The sequence below is a fragment of the Rhyacophila brunnea genome, unplaced genomic scaffold, assembly GCF_057557595.1.
Source record: "Rhyacophila brunnea isolate RB1 unplaced genomic scaffold, BYU_Rbru_1.0 scaffold_18, whole genome shotgun sequence".
Taxonomy (NCBI): Eukaryota; Metazoa; Arthropoda; class Insecta; order Trichoptera; family Rhyacophilidae; genus Rhyacophila; species Rhyacophila brunnea.
Genome location: NW_028232837.1, coordinates 20,270,372 through 20,287,515, shown reverse-complemented (window position 1 = coordinate 20,287,515; position 17,144 = coordinate 20,270,372). Strand labels below are relative to the sequence as shown.

Genomic DNA, 17,144 nt, shown 5'->3' with positions numbered 1-17,144 from the left:
CCGGGATCGGATTACGTTTATGACACTAGTTAAGTGTCTAAGTACCTAATTGGTGTTTTCGCCGACAACATTGAAAAAGTATCCACGCATATGGTTGAAATTGCATGTAAAAAATCCAAGCTTTGTGAAGTCAGTAGGTACCTACCAGCGCCGGCGGCTCAGCACTTCATTACAATAAACAACTTCTTTTGTAGTTTATGAATGCCATGCTTGTTTCGGGGATTTTTACGATGGTTTTCAGATTTTTTATGTTATATGCTTAAATAGAACGTGGCGCGAAAAATGTTATATAGCGAGTAATGCTTATAACGAGCAAATTCAGTCGGACCCATCTTTCTCGTAATAACCAAGTTCGACTGTATACATTTATGTCCAAGGCCGACTATATACAGTCCGTGCCACTGAATTGCGAATTACGATGGTATAAAAATACCACATAAACGTGAAGTTCAATAGTTTTGACAGATAATATGACGTAGTAAGAGCGAAAAAACGATGCAATAGGCTTCACGTTAGAGCAGTCGGAAATAATAACGGAAACGCTAATTAAATTGACCCTATGTAATTCGTGCGCAGTAGACTAAATCCCAATCTGCGCAATTTTCAATGTTAATTAGTTCCACTATTTATAGCGCATGTTATTGATTATCTTCGAATACAATGATGTAACATGTTCGCAATAAAGAAGATTTTCGATTTCATATTTCGTTCAAATTATTACCAGTTATTTCAATATGCAACAATCGTTGTTTTCTAAAAACAGTTTACCACGTTGCAATCGAAATATGAGCAATAACTAGCACTACAATCGAAATTTACAGTTTCGTGTCACGTTCTGACAATAGGGACCTAGCCATTGTTGATAAACAAAATTCAAATTCAAGTCCTGCAAATATGGCTGTCCTTAGGTACCTACCACAACTTACCGACCATCAACAGGCACCCTTCGCCACTGGCTGGTGTTATGGCATTAGTTTTTATACTGCTACTCAATGAAATGCCAATGTAAAGTCTTGAAATATTTCGTCAAATAAAATAATCGATTCGCGGATATTCGATTTTTATTCAACCACTTCACACTTGTGTGCCACGAAATGTTTGTTTACACTAGCAATTTAATCGTCTGTATTATTTTAGTTTTGTGTACACAATGTGTTACTCGGTAAAAAATCGAAATCAATATAAATGAAGATGTTTGAGAATTCATTAATATTTTACTCACATTGTATTGTACCTACAAAGTATTTAATTTAGCAAAAAAATCATGGTTCAAATATGGATGACTAACGTGACCATTTATTTTCCCCCCCAAACCGGGACACCTAAAAAAAGGTAGGTACTTATCCATTTTAATCGCCTCATACTTTCATACAACACAATTGACAAGATAGTAATGTTTTTTCATGTCAAATTAGGTTACCTATTTTATTTATTTATTTATTTATTTATTTTAGAATTATATTATCGGTAGGTATGTTTGAGTAGGCGCATACAACGTTTGAGTTCCTACATATTTTTAATAGTACATATTATTTTATTTTTTATTGAAGAGTACACACAGGTATGAATACATGAAAATTTATCTGATGTTATACGAGGGTAGTCCCAGAAGTACCTGACCTAACAAAGAAAACACAAAAAAAATTGTGAAAAAATATTTTAGTTCTCTACGCAGTCTCCTTTTAGGTCGATACACTTTTCCCAGCGATTTCAATAGCTTCGATACCCTGTTTATAGTGAGAATCGTCGAGCTCTTCAAAATAGTCATCAACCGCAGACTCTACCTCTTGATTGTTGGCAAATCTTTTACCACGAAGCCATTTTTTCTTTGGAAACAGAAAATAATCTGAGGTGGCTAAATCTGGAAATAGGGTGCGTGAGGAAGCAATTCGAACTTAAACTCATTGATTTTGGCCATCGCGATAACGGATGTGTGAACTGTCCTGATAAAACGAAACTTTCTTTTTCGCCAAATGCGGTTGTTTTTTCTTGATTTCATCACTTAAACGCTGCAATAAATTTGCATAATACACGCCGTTGATTGATTTTCCTTTCTGAAGATAATCAATGAAAATTACCCCACGCGCATCCAAAAAAACTGACGCCATGACCTTGCCTGCAGATGGAACTGTCTTCGCCTTCTTTGGAGCGGATTCTCCCCTTTCAGTCGATTGTTTTTACTGTTCTTTCATCTCAGGTGTGAAGTGATGGACCCATATTTCATCCATGGTTATGAATAGACGCAAAAATTCTGCTTTATTGCTGTGAAACTTCGCCAAACACTCGATTGAAACATCCTCACAATGCTGTTTTTGTTCCATTGTGAGTAATCGCGGCACCCACCTTGCGCACAGCTTTCTCATGTCCAATTTTTCAGTCAATATGTGATGTACAGCACTTTTTGAAATGCCTACCATGTCTACTAGCTCACGCAATTTCAGTCGACCTTCATCCAATACCATTTTGTGGATTTTCGTCACCATTTCTGGCGTGGTCACCTCATTCGGTCGACCACTGCGATGTTCGTCTTGGCAGCTCGTCCGAGCTTGTTTAAACTCAGCCACCCAATATGTTACTATTGTAAACAAAGTAGCAGACACCCCCAGAGTAGAATCTAGCGCCGCTTTGATATTGGTTGGACTAAAGCCTTTCAAATGAAAGTATTGTATCATATAACTATGACCATTCTTTTCCATGTTTACAAATTCACTGAGAGCGTTCATTGTTGATGGCTGACAAATAATTACTGAACAACGAAGCGTCATCAAACTTCAAACTTAGGCTTTATAAGGTTGGTACTTTCTATCATGGTCGTTATTTTCAAACAACAACTGCTATCTATACATCAGGTCGGGTACTTCTGGGACTGCCGGTATATTTCCGAAGAAGAAATTTGGTATCTGGTGTTGATTTAAAAAACGAATGAAATTCTTGCCAGGATTTTTTCGAATTTACTTTTACAATTAACATTGCTTTAAGGACATCTACTTTCAACTGTGTTTTTCCACTCGTCTACAACTTATTCATAAGAGAGAAGACCCTTTCTACTGGTGCATTAGTGCCGGGCAGACATAAAATAATATATTCAATAATTATAAGAAAAATTTTGTGATCCAAATTATTGGCGCGAGAGTGTTTTAACAACTCCACCCAACGACTTTCGGTTAAAACATTCCCAGTGTTCCATTCAAACACTTTTTGCGGTGTAGTGTAATTAGAAACAAGGGAATACTCATCAAATATTTCTGTATCTTGGTCACAAGTTTCTTTCTTTTCGAAAACGGGACATTTTGGCGTCCCGAAGCTGTGTTCAGGGACACCGGGACACGCCGCCTGAAAACGGGACTGTCCCGGTGTAAACGGGACGTCTGGTCACATTATGTATGACCGACTAGTGAATAAACCAAATCAAAATAGCTTCGCTGTCATTCGCATCACGTAAGTACCGAAAAAATAGTTATTACATACTTAAATTATTAATCATACTGGATTAATTTTTTTATTCAACGAATAATTCACAAGATTTAAGAATGCATTCTAATTATTTAAATATTTATTTATTTAAGAAAACAAAACATTGTGGACATAACAAATCTAAATTCAAGACGTACACAACATGAGATTTACATTTTGACAAATATTACCCTCACAAGAGAGAAGAGAAGAAGATAAAATAATAATAATACAAAAATAAAAACATATGTAGGTAGTACTTAAGTACAATTTTATACAGTAAAACAAAATTTTGAATACAAAATACATATCACGTCACCGAAAATATCTACGTCTTTGGGGAGCACATTGACTAGTCTTGCACCCCTCGCTAATGGCGCCTGATTTACTGCTGGCAATACGTATATTCGCGACCATAGAAATAAAACTGTGAATACTTATTTACAAATTACATGAATTTTATCGTACATCTTTGGATGGGAAATTTAGAACTCGACAATTAGAATATTGCATATCCACCGTAACCGACCTACGTCTACGCCGTCTACGGGAATAACATTCCATCTTCAAATATTGTATGCCGACGAAACCACGTCATTGTATAATGTGGTATGTGGTCCATAGACAAAGAATGGGTAACTCAAGGAGTCTTTTTAAAATTTTTGCAGTGACAATACCTCCAGCGCCGAACGAAAATGGAAAGGACTCGACGATATAGCAGCCGAATATGACTATCTTGGCAGCACTCCACCTAGGACCAGAATAAGAAATAAAGAACGGCACAAGTAAGATTAATGTTCAATTTTTGCAATACGTAATAAATTAACCTTCTTGCAACACTGCATTAGATATGAATGTCTGGATATGTAACCAGTTGGGTTCTGGATATCAGTATGTACAGTATTAATCATATCTTTCGCTGAGTGAGCAACCTTAGCTTTATTTGCGACGATTAACCTCAGTAAAACTGGGTTAATTAATCAACCGTCAAACTATTTTTGTATTGTGTAAATAGCTTACTGCGTGACGGCAAGAGAAATTATGCCTCGGTCAAAGCACGGGAATTCACATATTCTCTTTCTCTCACGTCTGCGGCAGGTCGTGCCATTCATACGAATCTTGTGATACGAGGGTGAGCTCATGATTAATTTAAAAACGACTTTCACGTAAGCTGGTTAAGACGGTACTTCAGTGAAACGGCAAATAATTTTCAACAGTAGATGCGACGAAATTTCTCACTGGTTGCCAATCGGAGACAGAGAGCGAGGTGTCCGCATGTCGATTTGTTTTATCATGGCGTCGGATGAAAATATTCTTAAATCGTGTAAAGATGACTAAAAAACTCTACGTATGTACCTACTTAAAAAAGAAAACATGTCAATGAATATACTATTATTATTAGTAATATAACAATAAACATAACATTAAATAGACGCATGTTGGATTTTTATGACAAATTATATTTCGTTCGGCACGCGTCATTTGCACAATCCGCGCATCGCCTAGCCATGATCTTTTTAGACCATGCCTCAACTGAAGTATAGCCTTAAGACGATACATCAATGAAACGGCAAATAATTTTAAGTAGTAGTAAAGATGAGTATAAAACGTTACCCTTTTACTTGAAAACGAAAACATGTCTATGAATATATTATTATTGTTACTAATAGAACAATAAACTGAACATTACATGGACGCATGTTGGATAGTATCGAATAGATAGATATTTATATCTTATATTATTATAGAAGATATAATATAAGATATTATCTTATATATAAAAATGAATGTCTGTCTGTCCATTATACCATTCATCCGATTGCGATGAAACCTTCGTCAGTTGTTGTGGTACCACCCGCAAAGGTATCTGAATTAGTACAACCATCTTCTTCTTCTACTACTTCTTCATTCTATCTTCTTTTATTCGTATGGTTCCTATACCATTCATCCGATTGCGATAAAACCTTCGTCAGTTGTTGTGGTGACACCCGTAAAGGTTTCTGAATTAGTGCTACCATCTTAATCTTCATTCTATCTTCATTTATTCATATAATTCCTATACCATTCATCCGATTGCTATGAAACTTTCGTCAGTTGTAATGCCCACACCCGCGAAAGTTTCTGAATTAGTACAACCATATTCTTCTTTTTCTTCTTCGTTCTATCTTCTTTTATTCGTATGGTTCGTATACCATTCATCCGATTGCGATAAAACTTTGATCAGTTGTTGTGCGCACGCCCGCGAAGGTTCTGAATTAGTACAACCATCTTCTTCTCTTCTATTCGTATGCTTCCTATTCCATTAATCCGATTGCGATGAAACTTTTGTCAGTTGTTGTGCGCACACCTGCGAAGGTTTCTAAATTAGTATTATATAAAATACAAAGTTTGTTGTTTGTTTGTTACTACATATTAATACTATTAATAACGTTTGCATATTTTGGATTCGATGTTATTTAGTGTTCTTTTGTTTGTTCTTTACTCCTATTAGAATTATTTTCATATTGCCATATTGTATTGCACAGATATTTTAATATTAAAAAGATAATTAGGTACTTATTATTTTTTAAATATCTAAGATAAATGTATCGAAGCTACCCTGTGCGAAGACGGGTACTTCAGCTAGTATATCTATAATATCATTAGAGTTACAGTGAATGGAGAAAAAATTATGTATGAAATATTTATCTATGGTAAATTGAAATAATTTGATGCATTGTGGAGAAAACTTGCCAATGCAGAATGCTACGTGTGTACCTATTGCAAAACATTCCTGTTCAATTTGCAATGGGTAAAAAGTTACTATAGAATCAATACATACTGTATCTCATTTAGTGATAATTATAACACAATCATGTTATCTCGAGTGCATTCAATAGTAATTTGTGTTGGTGTGTAATTCTAATCACGATAACACGGTGTTATAATAAGTTATAGGCGATAGTAAAGTTGTCAACTAAAAAATAGTGCGCCCACTCGATGCGGAGGTTTATCGACACGGCGACTCAAATCTCACTTAGCTAATTTATTTCCTCTCGACGATAAGCGATACATAGATAAGTGCTGATAACGGAAAATATGGTCGGCATGACAACTTGGTGCGCGGCCGTGATTATCATTTGATTGTATTAATTGCATTGCTGTCCTTGAACGGAGAAAATGCGGAGACAATGACAGGGATGGCCTCCACAAAGGGGAAGCTGACAGGGCTCTAGCCTGGGGGCCCAGGAACGGCCCGGCGTGGCGAGTCGACCAGTTAAGTGATTTAAACACACATCACAAATTCTCTCTAACAGTAACAATTTTTCTTATTACCTAAAATTATGTGGCTGTACTCGATACTCGACAACTCCATAATTCAAGTATAAAACACTAAATATACACATTAATTTTACCGCGTACACCATTTGGAAAACGCTACTGTAGAGCGTCACACTGCCTTTATCTTTAGCAATAGGTAGGGGGGCCCGCCAAAGATCCTAGCTTGGGGGCCATGATGACAGGTTTATGTGTCAGATGCAGGTATTATGTCAATTGTAAATTTATTAACATATTGCCATTTACACATGCTTGGATTTATTTATTTAAGATAACAAAACATTGTGGACATAACAAATCTAAATTCAAAACATTCACAACATGAGATTTACGTTATAACAAAATATTACCCTCACAAGAGAGAAGAAGAGAACGTTCTCGTATATTATAATAATATAAAAAAAACAGTGATTTTAGTGGCCGTATCACAGTTCATTGTGCGATGTTGTATCGAAAACAGACTGTCGTATAACATTGAGATTCAATTCATGTCTAAATAAAACACTTAATAACACACGTAATAAAAACATCAGAACACAAAAGAAAATAGTTAGATAAGTAAATTAGAAATACAATCATACCTTACGTATCGAGTCGTACAAATATCTGATAATAATAACAGCATTATTATCACATATTTGACACCAATCGTTGTCGAATTAGTAATTAGGGTTCTTAGTGAATCTAATAAAATTGGAACATTACTGTCTGCAATGGTCCAGGAGCAACCCGTCATTATTAGATCTCATTGCTATACGGCCATCTCTTTCCGGTACGATACGGTGAAATGTAATACGTATAATTTACATGTAACCAGTGAAGGGGAAAATACTTTACCATAATACTTACTAGCCCAAGTAGCTTATCTTATCTTATTCACTTATTGCCAGAGCGTTGGAGCGGAGCTCGGAGCAGGAGCACGGAGCACTGGAACATGGGATTTTACCCGGAGCACCGAAAATTTGTAGTGCTCCACTGCTTCGGATTTTTTTTTTTAAATTAAATTTTCGTCCTAATTTCTTTTCATCCAATAAAAATACTAGTATATTTTGACACTTTACAACACTGGAATTATTTGAAATATGGCAACACTGCCGAGTGATAAATAACCTCACTTTTTTGACAGAAGAGGCAAATAATGAGAGACGATTTGCTGTCGGTTTTGTTTAATATAATTACTTAATAACGAAAATGACGATTATTTTGAAACTACTTATTTTTTTATTTTTTCAACATTTGTATACATATAAATATAATTCTTATTGAATCTTTTTACCCGGAGCGGAGCCGGAGCAAGTATTAGGTCCCGGAGCGGAGCAAGTCAAAAAAGGGTCCGCTCCAACGCTTGCTTATTGCATAACTGTACATGTATACAATACGTAATATCTTTGACAATGTTCTTTTATTCGATTGTACATTTTTTCCGTTTTTAAATGTAAATGACTAACTTTAAAAAATGGTCGCTTAAAATCTACCGTAAAAATTGTTGACCGCGTGGAAAATTAGTAAACGCGGGAAAAATGAAAGATAATTTTCAAAAAAAGAAAACGGCTTGCGTAAAGTGCTGAATGTTTACGACGGTGAATATATATTTTGAATATGTCGCAATGAATAACGATTGAATGGATCAGTCATCGTTATTTTTGTTTGATTATAAATAAAATAAAAGTCTGGACCGCCCCCGTAAGAATAATCTCGTTACGCGAAACGTGTATTCTGTATTGCATGTATTTAAAACGCCTTTTCTCGTGACAGTAAGTAACTGACAATTTTATTTCAATAGCGGCCGCTTATAGTTTTTATTTTGTTTATGTTATATAACAGGGATGGCGAACCTATGGCACGCGAATGTTTTATGTTGAAAAGAAAAAATAGATATAATTTAAAAATTATTTTTTATTACAAAAAGGTTTTACAAATACCTAAATATATATTATATAATATTAAAAATGCGTATTTTCTTCGGTTTTTAATAATATTTATCAATCGATGCGCAAACAGAAATGACAAAATTCGTCTATAACTTAACTATAAACTATACTGAGTATAGAGTTAAGGAATTCTTAACCATAGACTACTTTTGTGATGAACACGCCCCCTTCTGTATTCTACCATTTACCACTGACAGCTTCTGTCAAAATAAATTCGCATGTCTATAAAACAGTTCATACAGTCAAATTCATTTAACAATGTTTAACAATTGATAGTGTTAATTCGTTTGGCATGCACTTGCAGAATATTGTTTTATTTTTATACGTCAGCCCGCAGAAATACAAGATGCCAGATGATAGAATGACACTTGACGCTAGTGTTACCATGTTAAAAAAATATCTTGCGGTGCCTGTGGAATCACGTATAATGATTTATAACGGAAACATAAGAGTATTATAATTAAATATTAATATATATTTATAGTTATTGCATTTATAAAATGCAGTTGTCATATTTTTGTCATCGTTTAACAATTATAAAATAATTTACCTAAACTATAGGAAAGAGAATTTTTAAATATGGTATTATTTTCAATAGAAATGATCTTAACTAAGGACAATGTTTCTGCATAGTGTTTTCTGCTACGGAAATTTTAGTTATGACAAATTTTTCTGCATTCCGCTCCAGGACCGCAATCGTGTACTTAAATATGACAACATTCTCAGCTATTTACTTACAACTAATAATTAATTTTAAGACAAAAGTTATTAATTGTTAATGGTATTTTTAAAAATAGTTAAATGCAATAATTATTCTATGAACTTCTCTGTTCACAAATATGTCAATATGTGTATTCTTAAACTATAAATATTGTAAAATATGCACAAATAATATTATAACCTTGTGCAGTTTTAAAAAAATATTATATTTCCGTAATTTTTCCTTATTAGATATTTTAAAACACGTTTATTTCAAAAGTTCCAAGTGTCAAAAAGACATTTGAATACTAATTCACAGTTTCACTGTATCTTATATATTATTTTTATAAAATCGTCGTTTTCTTCTAAAATATAAAAATGTGTAGATATAACTAAACATACAAGGAATACTGCTGTATTTTATTTTCATACCTACCCCCTAGATATATTGTTATGTAAAAGAATATACTTACCTATTTGCTATTTCATGATAATTATTGCGAATGTCACAAAGTATTCATTCATGCAACGCCGCATTGAATCAGAATTATTGCCATTTTAAAAATTCAATTTCCCGATACCTAATTAATAACATATTTTTTAATTTTCTGACACAAGTATGCAAACGGCACTAAGTCTTAATTAATGAAATAGTTATCATAAATTAAAAGATAATAATAAATAAACTTTACAATTTACATAATATTTAATAGTTGCTTAATTAGTGGCTGACTGATTCATTGTGGATTCCTAGAATCCTAAAAACCTTAGTGTTTTTCTAAAATATAAACATGTATAAGTACATAAATACCTAACTTAAAATCTTTTTTATTTACACCAACCAGCTACCTACTTATTTTTGGTTCTAAAAAAAATATTTTTACTTAATGCTTTTATGTATCTACGTATTGATCAATTGAAAGATTTTAAAATGTAAATTATCAATAAATCGTCTCAAATTGCAGAGCATTCTCTCAGTGAAACGTAATTTACCCAGATGTCATTGTGATGTATTGATAATTTATTTTCATGAATGATAGAAACCGATGATTATGTTAGACGTCTGATTTTAATATTATATTGCATAATAGTATGTAGGTATGACAGCGACAAGCCAAAATTAAGTAGCTTCCCACAACTAAATTCTATAATACGTAGAGGTAATAACATAACTAATAAGGCATACTGGTATATTTTATTTACATATCTACGTCCGAGATAAGTACATACAAATGTCATGCAGATATTATAGAAAACATAATGACATTTACGAAAGTCGCGAAGTATTCATGAAACGCTGCGTTATTGTTATTTCGCTGATTTTGTTGATAATTATCTTTCAATATTGTCCTACGATGATAAAAGTATGCAAACGGCACTACCTATATAAATTAAATAATACTTATTATTATTAGGCCATGTGCGATACTAATAAGATCATATGGACCTGTTCAGAGTGGAGGTTTGTATGAATAGATTTTTGTTTTAAACGAGAAATGAATGTTGATGTAAACACAAATTGAAAATCAATATGTGTATTTGCCAGACACAGCATTCGAACCTGGGACTCATGCCATTAATCCACTCGGCCATCGTGGGCGTTAATGACATAATAACATAAAAGAGTATTGCTGAGGACGTCGTCGTGTTAAAATTAAGAATAGATCCATATTTTGTGCATCAGATTTCCGTGATTATAGCACGTTTTCAAAGTATTAATGTCAACACGTGCGTTTTAGGTATATCTTCAATTTTCATTTTATTAAAAAAAAAATCTAAGTATATTGTAATAACTGGTAAAATAGGTTTCGTAATTTTTTCAATGGGGTTTGTAATTGAATGATTTAACTGAATGTTATGATATATTATTTTATTTAGGTCCATTATATCCCATTCATAAATGATAAAATAATTATTAGAGAGAAGAGTATTTTTCATACTAAAATATGATTCTATGGCACATGTTTTTTCAACGGCGATCTGTCGCTAATTGGATAACTTCAGACGTCACATTCTATTATCAAACCTTGTTTTATTTATACTTAATTTTAATATTACCATTTTTTAATATGAAAGAAAGTGTTAAAAATCAACAAAGCGGCGTTCTTATAAGAAATTTGTGTGTTGTCCAAAAGATTTTGGGGCAATAATAATAAAGATCATTTAAAAAATACGACGTTTTGTCATTCGAAGCGCTTACTTTCAAAAGCGGCTAAAACGGTTTTATGCAATTCTGAGATGAATACTACCGTTTTAGCCGATTTTGAAACTAAACTAGATTTTTAATAAAAAAAATGTTGACGTATTTAGCTGAGTTTTGAAATTAAAACTCCGACCATACTATTATAGTAGACAAATATATTTATCAAAATATATAATATCCAACTCAAAATACTCGAAAAAACGTTCTAGCCTTGTTTTAGCCGCTTTTGAAAGAAAGCGCTTCTTGTGGTATAATAAAATGATAGTAGGTCCCAGTTACCTACTTAGTTATGCAGTCTAATAAAATAATACGTTAAGAAATATTTTACTAGTTAGCATAATACATCATATAAAATGTTTACTTTCGACATATAATTATTTGATAAAGAATTTGCGTTGACATCATTTTTATCTTTACCAATATTTACATTTTATTTTCTTGTTTTGCTTCAACCGAAAAAGTGACACGACACTTTATGGGCCTACATACCCAACGTAGGTCAAAATGGAGATTTTATGGTATTTTCAGAGCATAACCCTGGATATTCCTTAAACGTTGTAGATAATCTATTTATATGATTTTGAAGCCTTATATTTATTTTAAACATTTGATGACTGCATAAAGTATTTTTATTACATAAAATAGTATTCTTTTAAACCTCTCGATCTAATGTTTTAGAATATACTCATATTTCAGTAGGTACATCCATGTGCAGTGGTGTTAAGATTTTTTATATTTATTAATTTTTAAAAGCATTTACAAAACCATTAGTAAAATTAATGTTAACATTATGTAGTGAAATATTTACGATAAAAAAATATATTTTATAATCTCTGTGATCCCAAATTTGACAAGAATTAGTCATTTAATTATTCAAAAAATGGTACGATTAACACATTTGAAGATAATTCTAAAGATATTCATTATAAACTATGTCTTTGATCATTCAAGTGTGATAAACATCCTACGAATAATGATTGCTTTATAATAATTATTGACCTAAGAATAAGGTAGTGTTTTTTTTGAAATACGCCATATCTATTGGCATTTCTCAGTGGTTAAGCTACAACATGCAGCCGTTGTCAAAAATTGACAAACGATAAATGAAGTAGGGAGTAAGATCATGTTATCGCGCGGGTTTGAACGTGTACCGTTAAAAAAAAAAACGATTTTTTTCGGTTAGTCCAATCTCCAATCCTCCATTCTGACTTTCAGCCCTACATCAAATGTAGAACAAATTTTGTCATCCCCTAAAGCGGTCTCGTCCCTTTACAACAAGACCGCCAAAGGTATATTGAAAATTTAACTTTATTAGTGATTTACTCGCATACTGAGTGTCACGAATTGAAATAGATGAGTCTACAGAAGAGTCGGGACTATCCCGCTCCCCATACGACGCTGCAAATTTCTCGAATGCCGCAAAGTTGGCCTCGGTTGCTATCAGATCTCCATGACCAATTGGACCCGTGTGAGGACGGACCCTGGCAAACAGCTCCGCTCGTTCGAGTTACATAAGCGGGCAATCCCAGAGGATGTGTTCAACATCTTGGTGGTCATGCCCGCAGGTACAACCCGGCCCATCTACTATCAAGCCAAACTCGTGAAGTCTGACACACAATTAAAAATTAATTCGCCCAACCACAAAATTTTTAAATAATAACATTATTAAAGGAAAATAGCGCCGCAGGCGACTTTTTTTAACTATTAGAGCAAATTTGTGATGTGTGTTTATCTCACTTATTTGGTCGACTTGCGACGCCGGGCCCCCAGGCTAGAGCCCTGTCAGCCCCCCCTTGTGGGGGCCATGGTCATATGATAACTCGTGTATTGGAAATTAATATATTTTATCTATTTTACCACGTTTTTCTTAGCTCGTATTCTTATTTGTACGGTGGTTGTTTATCCAGTACAAATCTTTCAATCGATTTTTAACTAACTTCCCGACTAGCTAGACATTTGAAACTTTTAGAATATATCAGAACACGATGCCAATGCATTCTTTTAATATTTTTAGCCATCTTTAAGTAGAACTTAATTCATTTTCAGTTAATTCTGTTTTGTATGAAAAGTTATTTCGGAAGAAATCCGTAATCCAATCCACTATTATTGGTTGCTAAGGGGGTGGTCCTAGCAAATAAATTATTAATATATACGTGCGTTACTGTGGAAATCAAAATGACATTTCAGTATTCTATATTTGTTTGTTTGTTTGTTGCAAAATAGCAAAAAAATGATTTGTTGACAATTGCCTTATTTGTCCTAAATTATTAATATATTGAATTGTCAAGTTTATATGATTCAATATAAAAATTAAAAACGTGGTGTACCTATAAAAAGTTCTTTTTATCTTGTAATTTTTATGAATAAAGATAATTATCATTTTACCAATTTTACTGACTAACGAAGGCCATAAGAGGTCGGAAAATTTAAGGAAAGAATGTGAATACAAGTTTTGAGAGTAGATTCAGTGAAGATGACAACATTTTCGCCTGCGGCACTAACAGTCTTTAAATATTTCTGAATGAATAGGTATATCACAGAACAGATCAATAAAATATAATTCAGATAGACTATCTATACCCCCCCCCCCCAATACACTACATTTTAAAGCAGGGTTTTGAATTTGTGAGTGTCCTACGAAAATGAAACACATTATAACGTGCAATAGTGTGTGTTGCAACCTTCAAATACACCCTTATTGAATGAGTGTCAGTGCATAAACCGAGAGCAGTAAGTTGTCACAACGAAAGGCAAGCTTAAAATAACGTATTCTTGAGATGTGTTTAAGTTTATCCCATATTCTTCCACACTCGAGATCGGTTGCCTATATATTATACTCCACACGCGTTAGGTATTTCAGCGGGTCTATTCTATACACAAGTCTGTTTTCGGTCTGCTACGGCAGCTAAATAGGGTAGGAAAGTATCGAATTATTAATACTTATTGTAACAATCACAATAAGTTAACCGTCTGAACTGTCAAAACTATCTATGTCGGTCTAAAATTTATCACAGCCAAGAGAAGAGAATTATAACTAACTGATTGTAATTGTTACAATAAGTGTTAATAATTCGATACTTTCCACCCTACTTAGCTGCCGTAGCGGACCGAAAGCAGCCTTGTGTTGTGTATAGAATAGACCCGAAATTCCCATTAATTTTGTGTTCCCTAGTGTAACTATAGGTATATTATATTTCTTTTTTTGTAATGAAAATTTGTTACATAATTGGGATGGTTTAATCCTGCTTCTTTATGTACCTACATAACAAATGTTTTTTTGGATAGGGTTAATAAATTTTATGAATTCATGCAAAAATATGTTAATAATTATTATTATGGATAGCTACCTACATTTATATAAAAAAAATCGAATAATTTTATTCTTAGGTTAGAATTATGATCGACACCACTCCGTGGGACACTAGGACCGTTATATCGAAAGAAAAATGTCTGTATCGAATACAGATTTTCCACGAGAATTAATCCTCGACCGGAAAATCGAGCGTTTACTCTAACTGCTGTTTACATAATATTAACAAATGTAGGTAGATAGGTACATCGCGTAAGAATCTTGGGTCTTAACCAGTCAATGTCATTGCGCGAAGGTATTTCCAGTAACATAGTTAATTTTAACAGTAAAAACGGAGTACATATTCAGCTTCGTCACTACATACTTACGCATCAGTTATTATTTATATCGTACATAAGTACTATCTACTACAGAGTTGGCGAACCTTTTTACGGACGGGTGCCAAAATTTCCAAAATATTATTTTACGGCTGTCTGACGTGCCGAACAGTTTTTCACGGAGAAAAAAATAGTTTTTCAGAATTCTATTAATAATGATGATGTTGTAGGTTGTAGACATCACTTACAGAACATAGCACACATACAGATTTTTTCAATTATGCCATTCATTTCGGTTCATTCAATTTATTCATTTCATAAATGAAATTGTTTGTTACTGTATTACTTATTTTGGTTTTTTGCGCACAAATTGACATCATAATTTTATTGCTCCGATCAGTGACGTCCCGTGGGGGTAGGCAGATTGAGCGTCGTTCGGAGGCGGCAGTTACTCGAAGGGCGGCAAATCGAGAAGAATCATTAGGTATATGTATATAGAAATAGGTACCTAAACTTAGTACTTAATAACGGAAATATCTTTACATTAAAAAAATCAGCTTACTGGTTGGAAACAAACTGTGTTAATTGTCATAAAAGTTTTAACAGGACTCTATTTTTTGTCTGGTTTATGACCAGCAATGACACGTGCAGATTTACGAATTATATTTGAAGTATAGGTAGGTACATACTTAAATTAATTGATTTATCGAAATATTTTTGAAAGATGTCAGGTGTATTTAAAAAAAATGTATCTAAAACCGTGGACTCGCAATATTGTATATTGAAGTAGAGATGGCATTTCAATTAGATTCAGTGGTATATATTTTATTAGTAATGTATCCATACAACATATTTCTTAGATATTGGAGTCATGAAAGGATGATAAAAAATAATATATAAAAAATGGGGCGGCATTTTTTCTAGGAACATCACCAGCTCCGATCAGATGAAGCATTCTTTCGCTACAGTGGTCACAAGTGAGACTCTCAAGCATTGTAAATCGATCAAAATCAGAGGTTCGCGGCGCGTTTTCTCCCGCCGCCTGATGAGATAGTGCGATAATATTATATATTATGTGACACATAACGCCTAAGGACTGACCTATGCAAGTATATATTTACGTTAAACGTATTAGGTATAATAGGAATATTTTTTCTCTTCAACATTCGCGTGCCATAGATTCGACACCACTGATCTAATAGATATCTTGTGGTTACATTAATACTGAGTAATTTCTAGCCATATCTTTGCCAGGACTCACAAGCCATAGACCGCATCCTAGGAAACGTTTCCTATGATATTATATTAAATATCTTTTGTCTATTATCTATTATGGTTTGGTTAGGGGGGGGTTTAATCGGATTTGAAAAACTAACCAGCACCATTTACAATTTGTATTCGTAGTTCAATGAATAGTTTGATGAAATGGCCCTTTTTTCAAGCACGTTGTACACCACTGACTTAAACAAACGAATTATATTTGGATGTGTCAACTATTTTCCTACTGTGAAAAGAGCAGACTGCACGACGGTAATTACGCCTCAGTTTAAAGTGCAGAAATTCACATATTCTCCTTCTCTTACTGCTGTGACATTTTTATTTTCCTCTTCTCTAGTTATACAGTTTCCTATGTAATATTAGCTCACAACTCAAGTGGATAAAAAAAATAGATTGGTGCTTTAGAGTTTAGACTATTGGTTTTATTTTCGTTCACTCTTATCAGAGTGCAGTCAATTGGAGAGAACCAAGCGTCCCTTTGACAGCCTGTCGACATATGCCCACATTGTTATCGTCGTCTGCGTAGGCAACATGTTGGTTTAGGTTTAGAGTATGTTGAATACTGCATTGCATCAGGCTAAATTGTCCATAATGACTGTGGGATCACAACGGTGATGGGAATATCACGTTATCAC

The 17,144-nt window shown here is 33.6% G+C and overlaps 1 protein-coding gene across 2 annotated transcripts in view; it reads left to right on the top strand.

The window, feature by feature from the left end:
* Mekk1 (mitogen-activated protein kinase kinase kinase 4) overlaps positions 1 to 17,144 on the top strand; it is a 100,633-nt gene that overhangs the window by 22,939 nt on the left and 60,550 nt on the right. The window contains exon 2 of one of the 2 annotated variants that reach the window (XM_085945400.1): positions 4,122 to 4,238. The exons of the other annotated variant lie outside the window; for it this stretch is intronic. Within the exon in view, the coding sequence (XP_085801526.1) occupies positions 4,122 to 4,238 (117 nt within the window). The remainder of the gene's footprint in view (positions 1 to 4,121; positions 4,239 to 17,144) is intronic. 2 annotated transcript variants of the gene reach the window in all.